Genomic DNA, 18273 nt, shown 5'->3' with positions numbered 1-18273 from the left:
GAAATAGATGGCCGGGACTGTGGCTCCCACTGAGGAGGCTGGGTCAGGGTGGGTATATTGAACCACAGTCTCTTTAAGTCGATTTAGAAAAATGGCTGGATTTTCGTCGGCTTGCTGTGTAATCTCTTGGAGCTTATCAAAATTAACAACTTTGTTTGAGAGCATCTCCATATCCTGAAGGAGGCGGAGGACCAAGAGGTCCCTCCTCTGGTGGCCATTTTGACCTGGCTCATAACTCTGGTAGGGTTCTGCAGCTGGCACCTCCAGGTCACCCTCAGGGACCGTATTGTCCACTAGGTGGGTTTGGTCTGCATATTGTCTAGCTGCTGCCTGAATCTGACCTTGCTCCTCTGGAGTGAGAAGTGAAGACCTGGATGACATAGAGGTCATACCAGGTCAGGTCATAGGCTTAGGAAAGATAACAGAACTCCTTGATATAGACAGAAGGATTAGCAGAGATGGAACCCAACCACTTTCCTATCTGTGAGAGGTCCTGAAGAGAGAAAAGGACATGGACTTGAACAATTCTCTCAGTTCCAGCCACCTCCTAGAGGGGGCAGAGGAAGGCAGTGGTCTGTCGAGACTGAGTATGGGAAGGCACTGGGGAGGATTCAGGGCGAGTGGGCCAGTGTGTGGGTGGGGACCAGGATGCAGGTTATGTCATTGAAGAATGGGGAGGGGATAGGAAAGTAGGAGAGAGGGGGAGGAAGGTGGGTAAGGGGAAGTTGGCCCTCGACCTTTGTCCTAGAGGAGGAAGAAGGGGGAAGGGGTGGATAAAGGAAAGAATTTGTCCCAGAGGGGGTAGAATGGAGGAAAGGGTGGGTAAAGGGAAGAAGGTTGGCTCTTGGCCACTGAATGGAGCATGTAGCAGTGTAGAAGGGGGAAGGGTGGTAGGGTTAGGGGTGGAGATGCCAGTGCGTGCGGCAGGGTCAGGGTGGAGCGTGGTCAGGGTCCAAGTCCCCAGATAAACGGGGGCCTGGAGGAGCTGCAACCCTAGCCAAAACCTAGGCCGTTGAGGCACTGGCCACAGAGGAAGGGGCAGGAGCACAGAACCCACAAACTCTGGATGTAAGGGAGCTCAGACTTTTTGTCCATTCGCAGGCAGAAAGTCTCAAGATCATGGAGGATGTTAAAGTCAAGAGTTCCCTCTGGTGGCCATCTTGACTGGCTATCAAGAGTGTGCTGAGGCCAGGCCATACAGCAAAAAGGAAGTCAGCCTTCTGGGCATATGGTGTCAAACAGCTCCAATTTGGATACCTTTTGCATTAGACACCCCAGGGGTGTCTGAGGATCGGGTTTAGACCAGCAGCTGCCCATTTGCAAGCCTGTGCCAGAGACCGAAGATTAGAACAATGTGACCATAGAAAACGGGTCTTTGCTTCCAAACGATGCAGAGTCAAAAATAGGAAGGCAGAAGTTGATCCCATCTGAAGAGTGGCCTCCGACGTGGCTGAGGAACTGGGTCCTCCCAGAGAGGAAGGCTCAACTCCCAGGCTTCTGGCACCAACATGAAAGGCTTCTGTACCCCAATGATAGGTTTCTCCGCCGATGCAATAAGCCAGATCAAGTAAAGGACCAGGTTTATTTAGGCAATGCACTCACAGGTGACCCTCCAGCCCAGGGATAAGGTGGGGGGTGAGGGTAGGAGAAAAATCACATGGTCTGTCTAAAGGAGGGGATTAAATACCCTGTAAGCCTAGGGGTAAGGATGTGTCCTTCACAAGCTGGTAGCTTTTAGACAGGGTCTTGAGCAGCTAGCAGTTTCCTGGAGAGGAGCCCCCCACCAACACTGCTGCTGCTAGGGAACTGGACTTTTTTTGGTGATTTTTCTGAGAGAGCGAGGTTTGGAGAGGGAGGAATGGTTGGATCAAGCAGGGGTGAGCTGGGGATTCCTGCTGAACAGAAACAGTGAAGAGAGAAAAGATAGAGGATAGTGGAGAGAACGCCGGGGCTGTCCGAGGAACACGGCTTAGACTTGATCCTCGGTACCTAAGAAGACTTGATCCTCGGTACCTAAGAAGATGGAAGGAGGGGAGAGTTAGACGCGGGGTGACCTGAATTAGGACACTACCCTGGTGCCGGAACCTCGGAGCACAGGGCCCGATGTTTCCCCGTGGAACTCGTCCAGCGATCGGAACCGCAACACCCTCCAGGCGTCTCAACACCATCGCGGCCGCCCCGCTCTGCCCCGCTTCCGGGGCGGGGCCGGAAGTTCCCCCTCCCGCCCAATAGCGAGGCGGCGGGGCGCGCATTCTCGCGAGAGCTCGGCCACCGGGCCTTCGGGGAGCGAGCCATGGAGGGCGAGCGGGCGCCGCTGCTCGGTTCGCGGCGGGTGACGGCGGCGGCGGCGGCGGCGGCCGGGGCGTTTGCGGGGCGGCGCGCGGCGTGCGGGGCGGTGCTGTTGGCCGAGCTGCTGGAGCGCGCCGCCTTTTACGGCGTCACGGCCAACTTGGTGCTGTTCCTGAACGGCGCGCCGTTCAACTGGGAGGGCGCCCAGGCCAGCCAGGCGCTGCTGCTCTTCATGGGCCTCACCTACCTGGGCTCGCCGTTCGGGGGCTGGCTCGCCGACGCGCGGCTCGGCCGGGCGCGCGCCATCCTGCTCAGCCTGGCCCTCTACTTGCTGGGCATGCTGGCCTTCCCGCTGCTGGCCGCGCCCCGCTCGCGCGCCGCGCTCTGCGGGGACCCGCGCCCCGAGCTCGTCCGCAATTGCTCGGCGCCCTTCCCCAACGGGACGGCGGTGTGTCCCGATGTCGCCGCGCGCCGCTGCGCTCCCGCCACCTTCGCGGGGCTGGTGCTCGTGGGACTCGGGGTGGCCACGGTCAAGGCCAACATCACGCCCTTCGGCGCGGACCAGGTGAGCCGGACCCGCCCCCCTGTCTTCCCTGTTTTGCTTTTTTTGCGCCTGCTGTGCACCACGCCTACCTGGACCTGTCCCTGGTGTTTTTTTTGTTTTTTTTTCCCACTAACTGAGCTACGCTGAGGACACGGGGACCGTTCAAGCCCCCAGCGTACTTGCGCGTGCCCCAGGGTTCTGCACTGATGGAAAGGGGGAGCCACCCCACATACCTAAACCTACACCCCTACTTGACTGCACGACCGATGAGAAAGCAGGGAGCTGTCCACCCAGCTCCCCAACTGGTTCACCTGCACCTCCCATCATCTCACATCTAGAGAAAGATGAAGGCTATGGAATGGAGCCTTCCTGGCAGGGGAATCTCTCTCGTAGTTCGGAGGTCACCTGCCTCTGATCCCTCATAGTAGTGGGGAGAAAGAAGACCTGTCCTGGGGGGACTGTAGAGTGGGGAGGAAACCCATCTGTCCAAGAACCTACTGAGTGTGTAGAAGGGAGAGCAAGACTTCTTCTCCAGGTGAGAAGGAAGCCCGTGAGTACCCAGTCCACACCTTGCACGAGGTTCACGACTGATAGAGAGCGAGCCTCCCACTCTCCTGTGGGAAACTATCCACATTTGCCCTTGCATTTGGTAGGGGACTCAGGGAGTGGAGGGAATCACATTAACTCTTTGCTCTGGGGGAACTTGCTTTTAGTGCGGAAGCCCTTGAGTAGACAGAAGGAAGCTGTAAAAGCAGATGTGATCTGGGTGGTAGGAAGGGCTTCACCCGGTGAGGTGGTTATTCATGGCCAGGGCGGTTTTCAAGAAAAAAGGTTGAAGTTGTTAGAGATTTGGAGGTTGGGCATGTACAAAGTCCTGTCACTGCCCTGGTTTCTCTTGTACAAATGTATGGGCAAGCACTTAGTTTCCCTCTCCACTGTTTGAAATAAGTTTTGGAAAGTCCAATATGCTGCTGCTCAGACCACCAAGACCAAGAGATGGAGGAGGAGCCAGAGCTTTTGGAGAGCAGAAGTGATCTGCTAGTGCCTGGGTACCACATCTGCTCAACTTCCCTTTTTTAGGGCTCTCTCAGGCTAAGAATGGATCTAGTGGTAAAATGCAAATCGAGTATTTTTGTAAGCAGTGGAAATTATGTGGGGTTTGAGTGCAGGCTCTGGATAAAGCTTTTTAAGTTCCTGCTTCTTCCTGCTTACTCATTCCCTCCTGCTTCCCCTAGACTTGGAGAATTGAGTAGTCACAGAGGCTTGAGGTCTCCTAAAACCTAACACACATTGGTTGTCCCGTTGCAGAAAGAGTGCAAGTGGCTGCCATAGAGTGGGTTGTGTGGCAGGTGGGTGGGAGCACAGCTCAGGCTGCAGCTGGTCTGATGGGACAGGTGTGGTCTAGAGTGGAGACGGCCTGGAGTAAAGGGATGGACTCAGATGTGGGTGGAGTGCAGTAAGGAGGGCCAGAGGGATATTTGTGAGCTGCAGGGAAGGTGAGCCCTGGGTCTTGGCACTAAACTGATCCTTGAGTGCCTGAAATTTAAGTCACCAAGGTGAAATGATTTGCCCAGAGAGTAGCACCATGAATATAGGACTGGGCCGTGTTCAGAAGCCTTTTTTTACATGGGTTTTAGGTTGGCCAATTCATTGAGGACGCATCTCAACTGTATCAGAAGTAGTAATCGCAGTACTCAAGATTTTGAGGCAGGAGGATTGCCACAGGCATAAGGCCAGCTCAGACTGTATAATTCTAGGCTATTACGGGCAACAGAGCAAAACTGTGGGTCATAAAAGTAAAATATAAACAAAAGAAGTGGTTGCTCCTTTAGAGTTCTGAAAGGCACATCACACAGGGGCAGTTCCAAGCCCAGACTCATGGCCTTGGCCTCTGTTCCACTGGTGCAAAAGCACATTAGCTCTGTCCTTTAAGCCTAGGTGTGGTGGTTTGCCTGAAATGGCCCTCATAAGTCTCATATAGTTAGATGCATGGTCCCTAGATGGTGACTGGGGAGGATTAGGTGTGACCTTGCTGGAGGAAGTATGTTACTGGTGGGTGGACTTTGTTTGAGATCAGGAGCTGCTGCTCTGGTCAGCATGTCTGCTGCCATAATGGACTCTTCTCCCTCTGGAACTGTAAGCCCCAAATAAACCCTTCTGTAAGGTGCCTTGATTGTGGTGTTTGTTACAGCCACAGCAAAGTAAGCAACCAACTGGGCCGTAGCACACAAGGCATCCCTCTGACTATGCATCCCCATGCTGGGATGGCTTGAGCTTCATGGTGTACACAGGGCTCCTTAGACTTTGCACACATAGCCCCTTTTCACCTGAGAACTTAATGTGACTCTGAGAGAAAAAATAGATATCCAGATCAAACATTAACTCATATCAATCAAGTCATAAACTTGTTTTAAAACAGTTCTTTGCTGCATGTGTAACTTACCGTGTATTAAAGATGAAATCCAAGCCGGGCGTTGGTGGCGCACGCCTTTAATCCCAGCACTCGGGAGGCAGAGGCAGGCGGATCTCTGTGAGTTCGAGGCCAGCCTGGGCTACCAAGTGAGCTCCAGGAAAGGCGCAAAGCTACACAGAGAAACCCTGTCTCGAAAAACCAAAAAAAAAAAAAAAAAAAAAAAAAAAAAAAAAAGATGAAATCCAGCTGGGTGGCAGTGGTGCACACCTTTAATCTCAGCACTCAGGAGGCAGAGCCAGGTGGATCTCTGAGTTCGAGGCCAGCCTGGTCTACAGAGCAAGATCCAGGACAAGCACCAAAATTAAACGGAGAAAAACCCTGTCTCGAAAAACCAAAAAAAAAGATGAAATCCATTTTGAGTAGTAATGAGTTGGGTGTTTACACAACTTGATACAGTCCAAAGCCATAGCTCCATCCTTGAAAGCTGAGGTGTGGTGGCTGGTAGTGAAATATTCAAAGTCTTGCCTATTTGAAATTAAGCCAATGTGCTTTTGTGAAAGCAGAAAAATGTTCTCTGTGCAGTGGAAACAGTGCAGCCTGTAGTGTGGAGTAGCCTCAAATCTAGCCAGGGAGTGCCAGGCAGCGTTTGTGGTAGTCATAAGGCGTGTCTGTGTGAGGAGTGATGTGTGCAGAGTCAAGGCCACAGGCCATCACAGGATGCAACATGGGCAAGCACTGCCAGGAACATCTCGGGGTCCATTTGATTCTGAATTAATATTTTGTTCTTGTGCATTCAGAAACCTGTTACTGTTGCCAAGTTCTCTCTCTCTCTCTCTCTCTCTCTCTCTCTCTCTCTCTCTCTCTTTCTTTCTCTCTCTTTCTCTCTCGCACACGCATACAGTTTGAGAAGCTTTGGTTGTGGTATGCATGGCATGACTGTCTGTCTGTCTTTCAGGGCCCAGCTAGTGCTGAGGGAGCAGATTGGATGCAGGGTTTCTTAGAGTCAGTGTTCTCCAGTAGACACTAGACCATTGATGAACACTTACTAACAGACCTGTGGAATGGCCCCTGCGAGGGTCACTGTGAGTGGCTCCCAGGGTGCACACTTCACTGTAGCTAAGAATAGGCACTTTTCCACCAAGTACTTGGAATTGTCTCCAGTTTGATCTCCATACTTAACACCATCTGGGGAAGAGACCCTTCTGGATGCCAGGACCTAGAGAAACTGGACAGCCACTTTGGGTGTGGTCAATGATTGGCTCTCTGGTGGTTTGGTTTTGTTTTCTGTTTGTGGGTTTTTGTTTTATTTTGTTAAATTTTTGAGACAGGGTCTCAGTGTAGCTCAGGCTGGCCTGTAATTCACCAGTTGAAGATGACCTTAAACTCCTGATATTCCTGCCTCTGCCCAAATCGTGTCCATCTCCCACCATACTTGGCCATTTTATTTCTTTGACCTGGGATTTTTCTGTGTATCCCATGCTGTCTTCAAACTAAGTAGCCCAGATGGGCTTTCCAACCTGTATTAGCTTCAGAACGCTGCTGTGAGGAGTGTGTGCCATCTTGCTGGGCTTCCATTGATTTTTGTTTTGTTTTGGTTTTTAATCTCCCTTCTTGCTCTGTAACCAGGCTGGCCTGGAGTTCCATGTATAGCCCAGGCTGGCATCAAACTCATGATGATCCTCCGGCTTCTGCCTCCTGACTGCTGGGATTTCAGGTGTATGTACCCCACCCCCTTGCCTTTCTTAAAGCCCTTGTTTTGGGTGCTTAGGGCACTTGGACTATGGCCTGCACATTAGATGGTGGGGGTGATGGTCTTAGGTGTGGTTGTGCCTTCGTTACATAGAAAAGTGGTTTTGTTTTTAGGAGATTCTGCCAATGGTGTGTGTGTGTGTGTGTGTGTGTGTGTGTGTGTGTGTGTGTATGTGTATGTGTGTATGTGTATGTATGTATGTATGTATGTGCGCGTGCGGTGCGTGTGCTTAGGTCAGAACAACCTGCATGAGTGAGTTCTCTCCTGTCTTTCAGATACTGGGGATGGAGTTCAGGTTTTCAAGCCTTACCTGCTGAGCCATCTCATTGTGCTGACCCAGGATTTTGTATTTTTAACAGAAAAAAATAGAGCTAAAGATAATAAGAGAAGGGTACATTCTACTCTTTTTTTTTTTTCAACTTTTCTGTAACTTTGAAATAAATGTTTAAGTGAAAAGTAAGGTGTGGTCCCTCTACTGATGAAAGGCCGAGCTTATTGCAGCCTGTCTTCTGTGAAGATGCTGCTCACCCACAGCAAGAGGTTAGGTTCCCAGGGGTGTTGGGAAGGATGCTGAACATCCAGCGAGTGAGCAGATACACAGGCTTCCGGGAAGGGCAGTGGTGGCTTTACAGCTCCGAATATACAAGAGACCGTGGTCCACATTTAGGTTCATCTTGTGGCACGGAAGCTGCATCTTAGCAGGTAGCTGGGTCCTTAGGGAGGCACTTGCTCTCTGCTGCCTCACAACTGTGCTTTGAGGGAAATTTCAAGGCCTCCCTTGTTCCTAACCTGTCAGCTGCTTTGCAGGAGAAGCCAGATGGCCAGAAGGGTGTGTGCCAATGTTTTCTGCCCGGGTCAGTTCTTTCGCTGGTCTTGCCTGGTTAGAGGAGTGTGCCGCTGTCTTTAAGGTGCTTCTGCTTCTCTGGCTAGCATTGCCATGTGGGAGATGGGCCAGGCTGTGGCTGTGAGCAGGAGTGCCAGGTCACTTCAAAGTGAGTGCAGATCTGTAAGTCACTCTCAAAGGTGGTTCATTTTAAAGCAGAATTCTCCCGCCCTTTGCCTTTCCCAGTGTGTACCAATCACCAAAGGTCAAGAACATTCTTGGTTGGTGATATTCGAAACAGTGAGCTAGGTGCTTGTTGTCTGTGATTCTAGTACTTGGAAGGCAGGGAAGGAGGATCAGGAGTTCGAAGCCAGCCTCAGCTACATAGGGAGTTGGAGCCCGGCCTGGGTTACTTCAGACCCTAAACTAAAAAATATTCGGAAAAAAAATGTCAATAGCTGAAAGAGGAAGAAGCTACCACGCAGATAAAGCAGACAGTACTGCCTTTGTGGTTTGCTTCAGTTTTGAGTCAGACTCAAATTGACTGTAGGCATTCTCTGCTCCAGTGGAGATTCTGAATGCTGGGATTATGCTGAAGCATGAGCTAGGACACCCAGGATAATGTTTGTCCCAGAGAGGAGAGGTTATGATCCTGTGTCTAATAACATTCCCTGGTTTAAACCTATACTCCCTTCTGGCCTGCTGGCCTCTCCTCTCCATTTGGCTACAGTGTTTTCATGGGGGTGAGGAGGATATGGGAAGCTGGCTCAGCCTTGGCAGGGCGTGTGGTGATGTCATGCGACTGGTATATGGGGAAGCTGTGGCCTTTGGCCAAGGACAGAGAGGGGCATGTGACAGTTCAGTCAGCAGCAGTTCCGTTTGTGTGCTGATGGATGGCGTGTGGCTTCTGAGGCCCTGGAAGTAGGCCTCCAATTTGGAGGCAACTGTGGCTAGAAACCTTCAACAGTGAAGTCAGTTGGTCACCAAGTTTACAAAGGACATAAGGCCTCCAAAGGTTAGGGTTCTGCCAGGCCAATTGAACAAGTATTTCCTTACCGTTTTGGAGGATGAGCTGTTTCTATGAATGTGGGAAGATGTGTTGGTCCTATGATGTATAAGGGAAGGGCTTGGGATATTTCAGTTAGTATCTAATGTTTCCTGTCTCATGCTGGGCATTGTGGTGCGTGTCTGTAGTTCCAGCTATTGTAGAGGTTGAAGCAAGGGGATCACAAAAGCCCAGGAGTTTGAGGCCAAGCTGGGCAACATTTCCAAAGAGGTGCTTTTGCTTTTCTTTTTTGTTTAACTGACCTCTTCCCTTTTAGGGTTGTCAAGACAATGACATGTATATGTGGTGTTTACACACACAAAGTGTAATATATAAATGCAGAATAAAGAGCCAGGCGGTGGTAGCGCACCTTTTATCCTAGCATTGGGTGGGAGCAGGGAGCACAGAGGCCAGAATTTGAGGACAGCCAGGGCTACACAGAGAAACCCTGTCTCGAAAAACAAAATAAAAAGTATGTATGTGTGTATATTCTCTATTTCTCTGCTCATGCTTTTTCTTTCTTCTGGCCCACCTCCACTGTGTCATGAACATTGATGTCCACTGTTGGGTAGCATTTAAAGGCATTGTACCTCCGCTGTAGGAAATTGAATGTGAACTGTTGCAGTGATGCCTGCCTTTAGAGTGTGACCCTTGTTCAGAACTAACGTGTGTAGGACAACAAAATGCCTATGGTTGGTTGGTTAACTTGGGGGCTGGAGATGGTGCTTAGTGGTAAAGGATTTATCTAATATGTGCAAGGACCTGTGTTCAGTCCCTAGCCCTGAGAAAAGGAAAGATCAAACCAATAGCTTGGATTTTTCAGTTTGACATGATTGTAACTATCTGACTAAATTCAAACATAGGACTTGCCAACACGGTAACTATCATTTGGAGTTTAATAACTGTCAAGGGATGCTCAGTTTTGACTATAGTTTGCACCCTCACTCACCTTAATCTTAAATACTCTGTTGGGAACATGAGTGCCAAGCAGAAGCCTTACTGCATGGTATACTTGGCAGCTTTGCCCCTGTTTAAAGCTTGGTACTAGGCAGAGGAGATTGCTCTGTGGACCAGAAGATGTGCTGTGGAGCCAGTTTTTAACCCTTTCCATCCATTAAGGATGAGGCTGGTGAAGTGTGTCTGTATGTGCTCAAGTCAGTCTTTGGCTGTGGGTTTGCTCAAGACAATTTGTGAAGTGAAACTGTCCAGAATGATGCTGACTGGGACTGGGCCCGTCCTTAGAGTGTTTATGTAGATGTAAAAAACACAGGTGGAAGAAGCCAGACTGGGCCTGCCTTTGCCCAGCTACCAGCCAGGTGGGATCTGCAGAAGGCTTCCCTGGAGGTGTTGCATTTGAAGGGGAGAGTCGGTTAGGGCTGATCTCGAATGTGTTGAGATCTTTTGTGTAACTCAGGCCAGCCTCCAGCTCATGATTCCCCTGCTTCTGTCTCGCAAACACTGGGATTACAGGTGTGCACCACTGGATAATCTTTCTAATCTAAAGTTAGCATGTGGTTGTAGCTGTTTACTATGCTTATAGTTTAGTTGCAGGCTTATCAAAGACTCTGATGCTTGGGCCTCATGCAGTAGGAGTGGTGCCTTGCCTCTGAGCCTTGCTGTTCATGGGGCCAGAGCTACTTGGCAGGCCCTCGTAGTACTTGTGTTAAGTTCAGTGAGGCCTGGAGCTCCATATAATAGTGCTTAGTGGTCACCTGGACATATGTAGCAAGCAGGCTCCTGATCTTCCAAGATGATGATTCTGCAGGTCTGGGCAGGGCTGTAGGTTCTGGAACCTGTTTAAAGGATCATTCCTGCTGGCTTCAAGGTAGGTGGTCAGCTTACTTTGAACACTAGGACTTGGTGGCATTTGGAGAGGCTGCGAGCTTCTGGAGTGATTGAGTACAAGATGGCTTTTGTAAGGAGACTGGCTGACTATGTAAACAGCATTTGGATTGTGTTCTACTGTCTGCTGAGATCAGGGATTTGAGCACCTTGTATCTGCTCTTGACATGCAGATGATCAGGTGCTTGGTGTGATGGCAGGGCTTGTCGCTGCTGTGGGTGGTTGGGTGGTCATTTAAGTTTTATTATTAAAAACACTAAAGCTTGTGTTTAGAGAGTAAATGAAAAGTGTAGAGGATTACATGTTCTTCTGCATTTCTCTTCCCTAGGTCAAAGATCGTGGTCCAGAAGCCACTAGGAGATTTTTCAATTGGTTTTACTGGAGCATTAATTTGGGAGCGATCCTGTCATTAGGAGGCATTGCCTATATTCAGCAGAATGTAAGCTTTCTCACGGGTTACCTGATTCCCACTGTCTGCGTGGCCATCGCTTTCCTGGTCTTCCTTTGTGGCCAGAGTGTCTTCATCACCAAGCCTCCTGATGGCAGCGCCTTCACTGACATGTTCAGGATTTTGACCTACAGCTGCTGCTCCCACAGAGGTGGGCAGCGGAGAAGTGGGTGAGTGACATGACTTTTTGCTCCCTGTAGATAAAATACCATATGAAGTTTGGGGTGTATGGCTTGTGTGTTTGGTCTCCAAGCCAGTTTCATGAAGAAAGTGTGTGGTGTAAATCCTGCCATTCAGCTAGCAGAACCCTGAGTTCAGTACTCCATGCCCAACTTCCTCACTGCCAACATGGGTAAGGATGCCTTGCAGCTGAGTGGCAGATTTTGAAGGTAGGGATCTGAGAGGGTACCAGGGAGACAGACACATCATGTGCTTTCGACACAGAAGTGTTAATGAGAACTTAGGCTGTGTATGTTATTAGTCCTTATCTCTAAAGGAAGCTGCTTCTCTCACTTTGGTCAGCGTAGTGTTCCTCATCCAGGGCCATGGCAGCTACTCTGATGGAGGAGCACACAAGCATAGCTTGAGGAGCACTTGGGGACCCATTGACCCTTACATGAATGGGCCTTGCACAGCCTCAGTGCTGAATGCCCCAAGCCTGGGACTTTTAGAACAGCCATGTTCTGAGATCTCCTCCCTTCTGCTGCTGCTTCTGGTGAACCGTGGTTCTGCTCTGTGCAGATGAATGAAGTCCTCAGCCTAAAGAGGACTTAGATGGTTCTCTGTTTTCTGCAGGCTGCTGTATAAACTGGTTCCTTGACTGTGGGTGGGAAATAAGACAGACTGCAGTACTGTAGCCACCAGAGCAGTCAAGGCAGAGAGAGAACCAAGGTTCAGGGAAGCTTCTGGACCTTGGTGGTCAGCTCCCTCCCAGTGATTGGCCAAGCCTAAGGGTTTCCAGGAATTACTGAGCAGAGACGGATTCCTTGCCCTAAGGGTTTCCTGTGGGATGGTTGTGAAAGTGTTCTGCAGGCTAATGTACACACCCGCCTCCTGTGCTTGTCTATGTCTGTTATTGATGTACTGGAAGCCTCTGTGTGGCAGACCTGAAGCTACACCAAGTGACTCCTGTGGTTCTGCTGATGGCACTTGAGTCCCTTGTGTGAAATCTGACTGTCCCAACCTCCCTTATGAACCTGCTGTTGCTCTGGCAGCTTTCAGACCCTGCCCAGAGGGGGGACTAGCACTGAGGAACTTGCAAAGCTAGAGGAGGTCACCCAGCTCCAGTAGACCCTGGTGTTCGCTAGGGCCTTCCTTTAGCCAGACAGAAGTCATGTTGCAGACTTTAGCTGTTTCTGATCTAGATTGATGGCCATGGACACGGGACAGACAGCCTTTTGCAGATAGTCCTGATGAGAACCTTTCAGCCAGGGTCCAGCATCACTCCAGGACCTTTGGGGTTTTGGTGCACACATGGCACAGGAAGGGTGAGACTGAGCAGCCTGGCTTCCTCTGAGCTTCAGCTTTGGAAGTCTTTGGAGCAAACTAAGCAGAAAGGGTTGGAAGTCAGCTAAGTGGTGTGAACTTGCTGTGGGCCCCGGTGGTTCAGAGACATTCCAGTGCCTGACTTGAAAGTTTGCCCAGGGGAGCTGGTCAGCTCTTAGGATTGTTGTAAGGCCTCAATACAGTGAGGTGTGCAAGGCTCTCAGCAGCCTAGTCCTGATGGGGCCCTTCACTGTGCTGCCAGGGTGCCTGCAGTGGGAGTGAAGAGCCCAGGAAGTGCCACACACCTGTTTCCCATGGGTCTGACTTGCCCTGTCCCTGTGTGTGGTCTGGGTTGATGTGTTTGGAGGGAGATGTGCTGATTTTAGACCCGACAGGCTGAGTTCACACCATGATGTCATCACACGATACAAGAGCTGGCCCAGGGGCTTTTTTAGTGTCTTTGTGTGGTTCGTGACAAGTTCAAGGGTAACATACTGTGCACTTAGCCTTTCAGAGCCTAGACACACACACACACACAGGTGCAGGGAAACTGAGTCACATCCTCTGGGAGGAACAGCAGGCCCTTTATGTCACAGCATAGAGCACTAACCATGCAGGTGGACTAAGAGCTTCTTTCTTTCTGAGACAGGGTCTCACGTAGCCAAGGCTGGCTTTGTACTTGCTTCGTGTCTATAGAAGTGGTTCTCTTCCTCATCCTCCCTAGTGCTGGGGTGACACATGTGCCACCTCACTTTGTGATTGGGAGGCTTTAGACCAGTTCCTCATGTTGTGGTGACCCCCAGCCATAAAATTATTTTCACTGCTACTTCATTCAAAAACTGTAATTTTTATACTGTTATGAATTGTAATGTAAATATCTGATATGCAGGATATCTGATATGAGACTCCTGTGAAAAGGTTCTTCAACCTGCAAGGGGTTTGTGACCCACAGGTTGAGAACCACTGCTTTAGACACACCCTGGTTCATCAGCTTTAAAGTATTTTAATGATACACAACACTGAGGGGCTCTGAGTGACCTGTGCAAGCCCTGGTGCCAAGGGTGTTTGGTTCTTGGCATCGATATGTTTCAGAGCCATCATTAGTGGGATGTGCTCATCACTAATACAGGTAGTGCCTCTATCAGGTACATGGGGACTGGAGAGAAATAGGAATTGGAAGGAGTTGAGTCAGGAGAATCACTTCTATAGATATGAAGCAAGTGTCCCTCACACTTAGTCCTTGTGGTACTGGGCAGAGAGTAGGTATTTATTTCATCAGAATTTGGCTAAAATACTAAGTTATGGTTTTTAGTTTATTGATCTTCCCCAACTTGGAATACACAGATTTAAGAACATTAGCTTTGTAGGGTAAAATAAGGGACTGTAGAGAGAGCTCAGCAGTTAAGAGTACTTGCTGACTTTTGTCAAGGACCTCAGTTTGGTTCCCACCACCCATAGTCTTCCACAACTCCAGATCCTGGGGATCCATTGCCGTCTTCAAGACTCTGAGGGCACCAGGCCTATGCACAGTACATTTTACATATATGCAGGCAAGCTGGGTGTGTTGGCACATGCTTTTAATTATAGCAGGGACTGGCAGATCTCTAAGTTCGAGATCAGCTGGGTCTTCATAGCAAGTTCCAGGATGGCCAGGGTTCCATAATGAGACCCTGTCTCCAAAGACAAAACATACATACAGGCAAAGCCACACATCTAAAAGAAGAAAAAAAACTAAACGTGGCAATTTCGTGAAATAGGGCCTAGGATCATAAACTCCAGTGCAGACAGCTGCCATTCTAGTGTCTGGGATTGGGGGGCTCTCAGTGGGGTTGAGTGTTCCCTGTTGGTTTTGGTTGGCCGTGCACAGTTTCCTACAGTCCATATTGGTATTGTGTAGCTGGGAAAGACCCTGTTGCTGTCTGGAGGGCCTCACTCATTTTGTAAAAACTGCAGCCAGGGAGGCAAGGGCGTTCATTGTATTCTGGAATGTAACTCACAGCTATGAATGAGGTGTGGGTGTCCAGGCATTTACCTGTAAACCAAGAAGGCCTCACTCCAGTCCTCACCCCAACTCTGAGGCATTGGGATCTTGACACAACTCTGGTCTCATCTGTGTCCTAACTTCCTCTTCAAAATGGGCCAGAAAGAGCCTTGTAGGACTTCCAAGCTTGTGATAAAGTGAGTGCCCTGTTCCCCATCACCCGGGTATAGCGCCTATCATGGTTCTTTTCTTTATACTGCCCCTTCATCCCAGAGGGAGATGTTGCTTTCTCTGCCATCAGGGCACTCTGGTCCCTCGAGTGTCTGCTCATGTGATAAACCAGTGTAGTCACCAGAAACAGGGCTTGCTGTCAGCTGGCTAGAAGTCCAGGCCACATCGCAGCCCTGTGGAGCTGCCTGAGGTTGAGATGCCCTCGCTGTGGGTGCAGTAGACACAGCTGCCCTGTCCACAGGCCCTGTAGTCAGCCACAGGAGCTGTGTGTGCAGTCTGCAGTTGGTCACAGAAGGCCGTAAAGCAGGGCAGTGCAGAGAGCCACTCTCCCACCCCAGAAGTGATTAGTTACCAAGCATTGTCTCTAGGGGTGGAAGTGAACTAATTCCTTCATTTTGTTTCCCAAAGTGAAGGCCTTGGAGTCTTTCAGCAATCTTCTAAACACAGTCTGTTTGATTCATGTAAGATGTCGCGTGGAGGGCCGTTCACAGAGGACAAAGTGGAAGACGTGAAAGCCCTGGTCAAGATCGTGCCCGTGTTCTTGGCTCTGATTCCTTACTGGACAGTGTACTTCCAAGTGAGTGCTGCAGGGGCTGCAGTACAGGGCTGGGGTGAGCCACCAGGCGCCACAGTTTCCAGTCACGGGCTCAGATTGGCTGCTTGGTGTTGGAAAACCTTCCCCAAGCAGAGCAGAGAGTGGGGTGTGTCTGGTTTTCTAGACCCTCCAGCTTCTTACTTGGTTGCCTGGCAGCTCTTCTCAAAGAGACTCTACGGTGACCCAGTAATTGCCGTGTCTGATTCTGAGAGCTGGTGCCACACCTCTTCAGCTAGAGGAGGGAGGGTGTGTGCGCACGCGCTTGGAGAGGCTCTGCTGGCTTACCTGCACCATCTGCTTCCTTTGTCCAGATGCAGACCACGTACGTTTTACAGAGTCTTCATCTGAAGATTCCAGAAATCTCAAGTATCACCACCACCCATCACACGGTAAGAGACCTGGAGGGGACATGACTTCCTTTCTGCAGTTGGAGCAGGTAGCTGGGACACTGGCACTAGAACTAGTTCCTGATTGGTTAGAGCCTGCTGAGATGGGATTGACCAGAGCCATTAAACACTAGTACTGCTGGATTGAGCTTCTCTCCAGCTCAGGACAATGACGCATTGCGAGTCATTGTCTCTAGTTGAAGCATCCTGGAGGTCATGTGTGGGTGGTTGGGGAGCTGCTGTACTGACAGCTAATGCCATGCTCTGTGCAGCTGCCTGCAGCCTGGCTCACCATGTTCGATGCGGTCCTCATCCTCCTCCTCATCCCGCTGAAGGACAAGCTAGTGGACCCAGTGCTCAGGAGACACGGCCTGCTCCCGTCCTCCCTGAAGAGGATTGCTGTGGGGATGTTCTTCGTCATGTGCTCTGCCTTTGCTGCAGGTAAGCCGCCATCTCTCTAGGCCTCTCTTCTCCCCCTTTCCCAGCCTCGCTTCTGCAGTATGCAGCTGCTAGTGTATTGTGCTGAAGACACTGGGCAGCTGGTGAGTCTTCATCTTCTGATGTGCTCTGGACATGTGTCATTTGAGAACAAATCTTCATCTTATAGGGATGAGTAGACTTGCCCTGCGCTGCTGCCCCGGGCTGCAGGCTGACAGTGGGCATGAAGAGATTCTGTGAAGCGTCTGAATCTCACAGGTGTTGGAGCCTGCAGCTGTCCCAGCATCGAGAAAAAGGTTTTGTTCAGGGCTCCTGGGAAGCTCCCAACAGAGGTCTCAGCAGCTGAGGAGCTAGTTCCTCAGGTCCTGCACCACACTTCAGCACGGGACAGTGCCCTAAGACACTCCCATCATTGATTGTGTTTGCGGCGGAGGCTGGGGTCTGGTCACCTTTTCAGTGTGAGTGTTCTGCCTTCATTAATATTTGCAGATGTTGAGCTGTGGGAACGATACAGCGGCAGGAAAACAAAAAGGTTTCCACACAGTTGTGGTCTGAGGAAGGTGGAGCTGAGCTCTGCTGAAGGGAGCAGGTGTTGAAAAAAGTGCCTCTGCCATCACAGCAGAACCCAGGCTGCTGATACATACGGTGCTTCACGGGCTTAAAGAAGTCAGCCCATCTTCCAGGTGTGGGCCCTTGAGAGAACTACTGCCTTTTCTGTTGATCAAACACATAATTAAAGTGAGGTTTGTCGGAGTGACACATTGCTTTATAAGTCTGCAGGGATATACGCATAGCACATGAACTGGGGGACACAGGGCTGTCTTCGAGAGTCCTGGGCTGGAAGGAGTATCTATCCATCTGCCTCATCTGCCTGTGGCTTAGCTTTGTTCTCAGCTTCTCTTCCTGGGTGGGGGCCCTGCATCCTGCAGTTGTGCCAGCTAAGTGCCAGGAGTGGGTGGGTGGGGTTGTTTCCTTCCTTGTTTGCAGGGGCATTTTCTCATAGAGCTCTGATGGGTTTCTATACAGCCTCTTTTCTTTCAGTTTCATTCATGGCTGAGGCTCTTGAGATGGTTGCCCTCAGAGCTATGGGGGCTGTCCTGTGGACTCTGGGTGGATTTGTGCAGGAAACAGGTGTCAGGCCAGTCTCAAAAGTGAGATTTCCCCTGCAGGCTCCGTCCCTTCTAAGGTCTTTCACAAGTGCTAGAAAAGTACGTGTTTCATAGAGTCCAGCACTCACTGCATCCAGGCAGCCTCCTGACCTGTCTGTTGAGACCACATAGTGTGCAGCTATCTTCTCAAGAAACTGCCGTGCTATGTGGCCAGATCATAGGAGGGAGCTATCCTGTCAGGAGTTGAGAGGCACAGCCCAGCAAGCTCAGTGGAGACAGCTATTGCTGCTGAACACAGGCTGCCCCAGTTCTAGGGCGGTGGACTGAGGAGTGTCCACAGGCTGAGTAGAAACCTAAGACTTCACCTTGTACTTCCCACACAGGACACAACTCCACTTACACCGTGCCTGTCAGTGGCAACGGCTGTAAAGGCCCTCAGGTGCAGATTGGGTAGGCCATAGGCTTGTTTCCAAGACGGCCTAAGGGAAAAGAGTTTCCTGTATTAGGTTTCACTTTTCCCTGTGGTGATACTTGTAATCTAAGAAATAAAGCCTGCCTGAAGATCAGAGGACAGAGCCAGCCACAGTTAGCCATCTCTATATCAGGCAGTGGTGACACACACCTTTAATCCTAGCACTCAGGAGGCAGAGATCCATCTGGACTTCTGTGAGTTCAAGGCCACACTGGGCTACATGAGATTAATCCAGTCTAAAAGAGAAACAGCCAGGCAGTGGTGGCACACCTTTATTCTAGTACTTGGGATCACACATCTTTAATCCCAGCACTAGGAAGGTTGAGACAGGAATTGATATGGCTGGGCAGAGAGAGGAATATGAGGTAGAGGAGACAGGAATTTGCTGTCCTGCAGAGGCTCTGGCAGGCTGAGGAGGTGGT

The 18273-nt window shown here is 50.3% G+C and overlaps 1 protein-coding gene across 1 annotated transcript in view; it reads left to right on the top strand.

The window, feature by feature from the left end:
* Positions 1 to 2278: 2278 nt before the first annotated feature.
* Slc15a4 (solute carrier family 15 member 4) overlaps positions 2279 to 18273 on the top strand; it is a 24797-nt gene continuing 8802 nt past the window's right edge. Inside the window, exons 1-5 of the mRNA XM_006970659.3 lie at positions 2279 to 2854; positions 11035 to 11324; positions 15260 to 15428; positions 15758 to 15835; positions 16105 to 16273. Of these exons, the coding sequence (XP_006970721.2) occupies positions 2294 to 2854; positions 11035 to 11324; positions 15260 to 15428; positions 15758 to 15835; positions 16105 to 16273 (1267 nt within the window). The 5' untranslated portion in view covers positions 2279 to 2293. The remainder of the gene's footprint in view (positions 2855 to 11034; positions 11325 to 15259; positions 15429 to 15757; positions 15836 to 16104; positions 16274 to 18273) is intronic.

Source organism: Peromyscus maniculatus, chromosome 23 (genome assembly GCF_049852395.1).
Source record: "Peromyscus maniculatus bairdii isolate BWxNUB_F1_BW_parent chromosome 23, HU_Pman_BW_mat_3.1, whole genome shotgun sequence".
Taxonomy (NCBI): domain Eukaryota; kingdom Metazoa; phylum Chordata; class Mammalia; order Rodentia; family Cricetidae; genus Peromyscus; species Peromyscus maniculatus.
The sequence above is the reverse complement of the archived record's forward strand: the minus strand, read 5'-3'. Positions and strand labels throughout refer to the sequence as shown.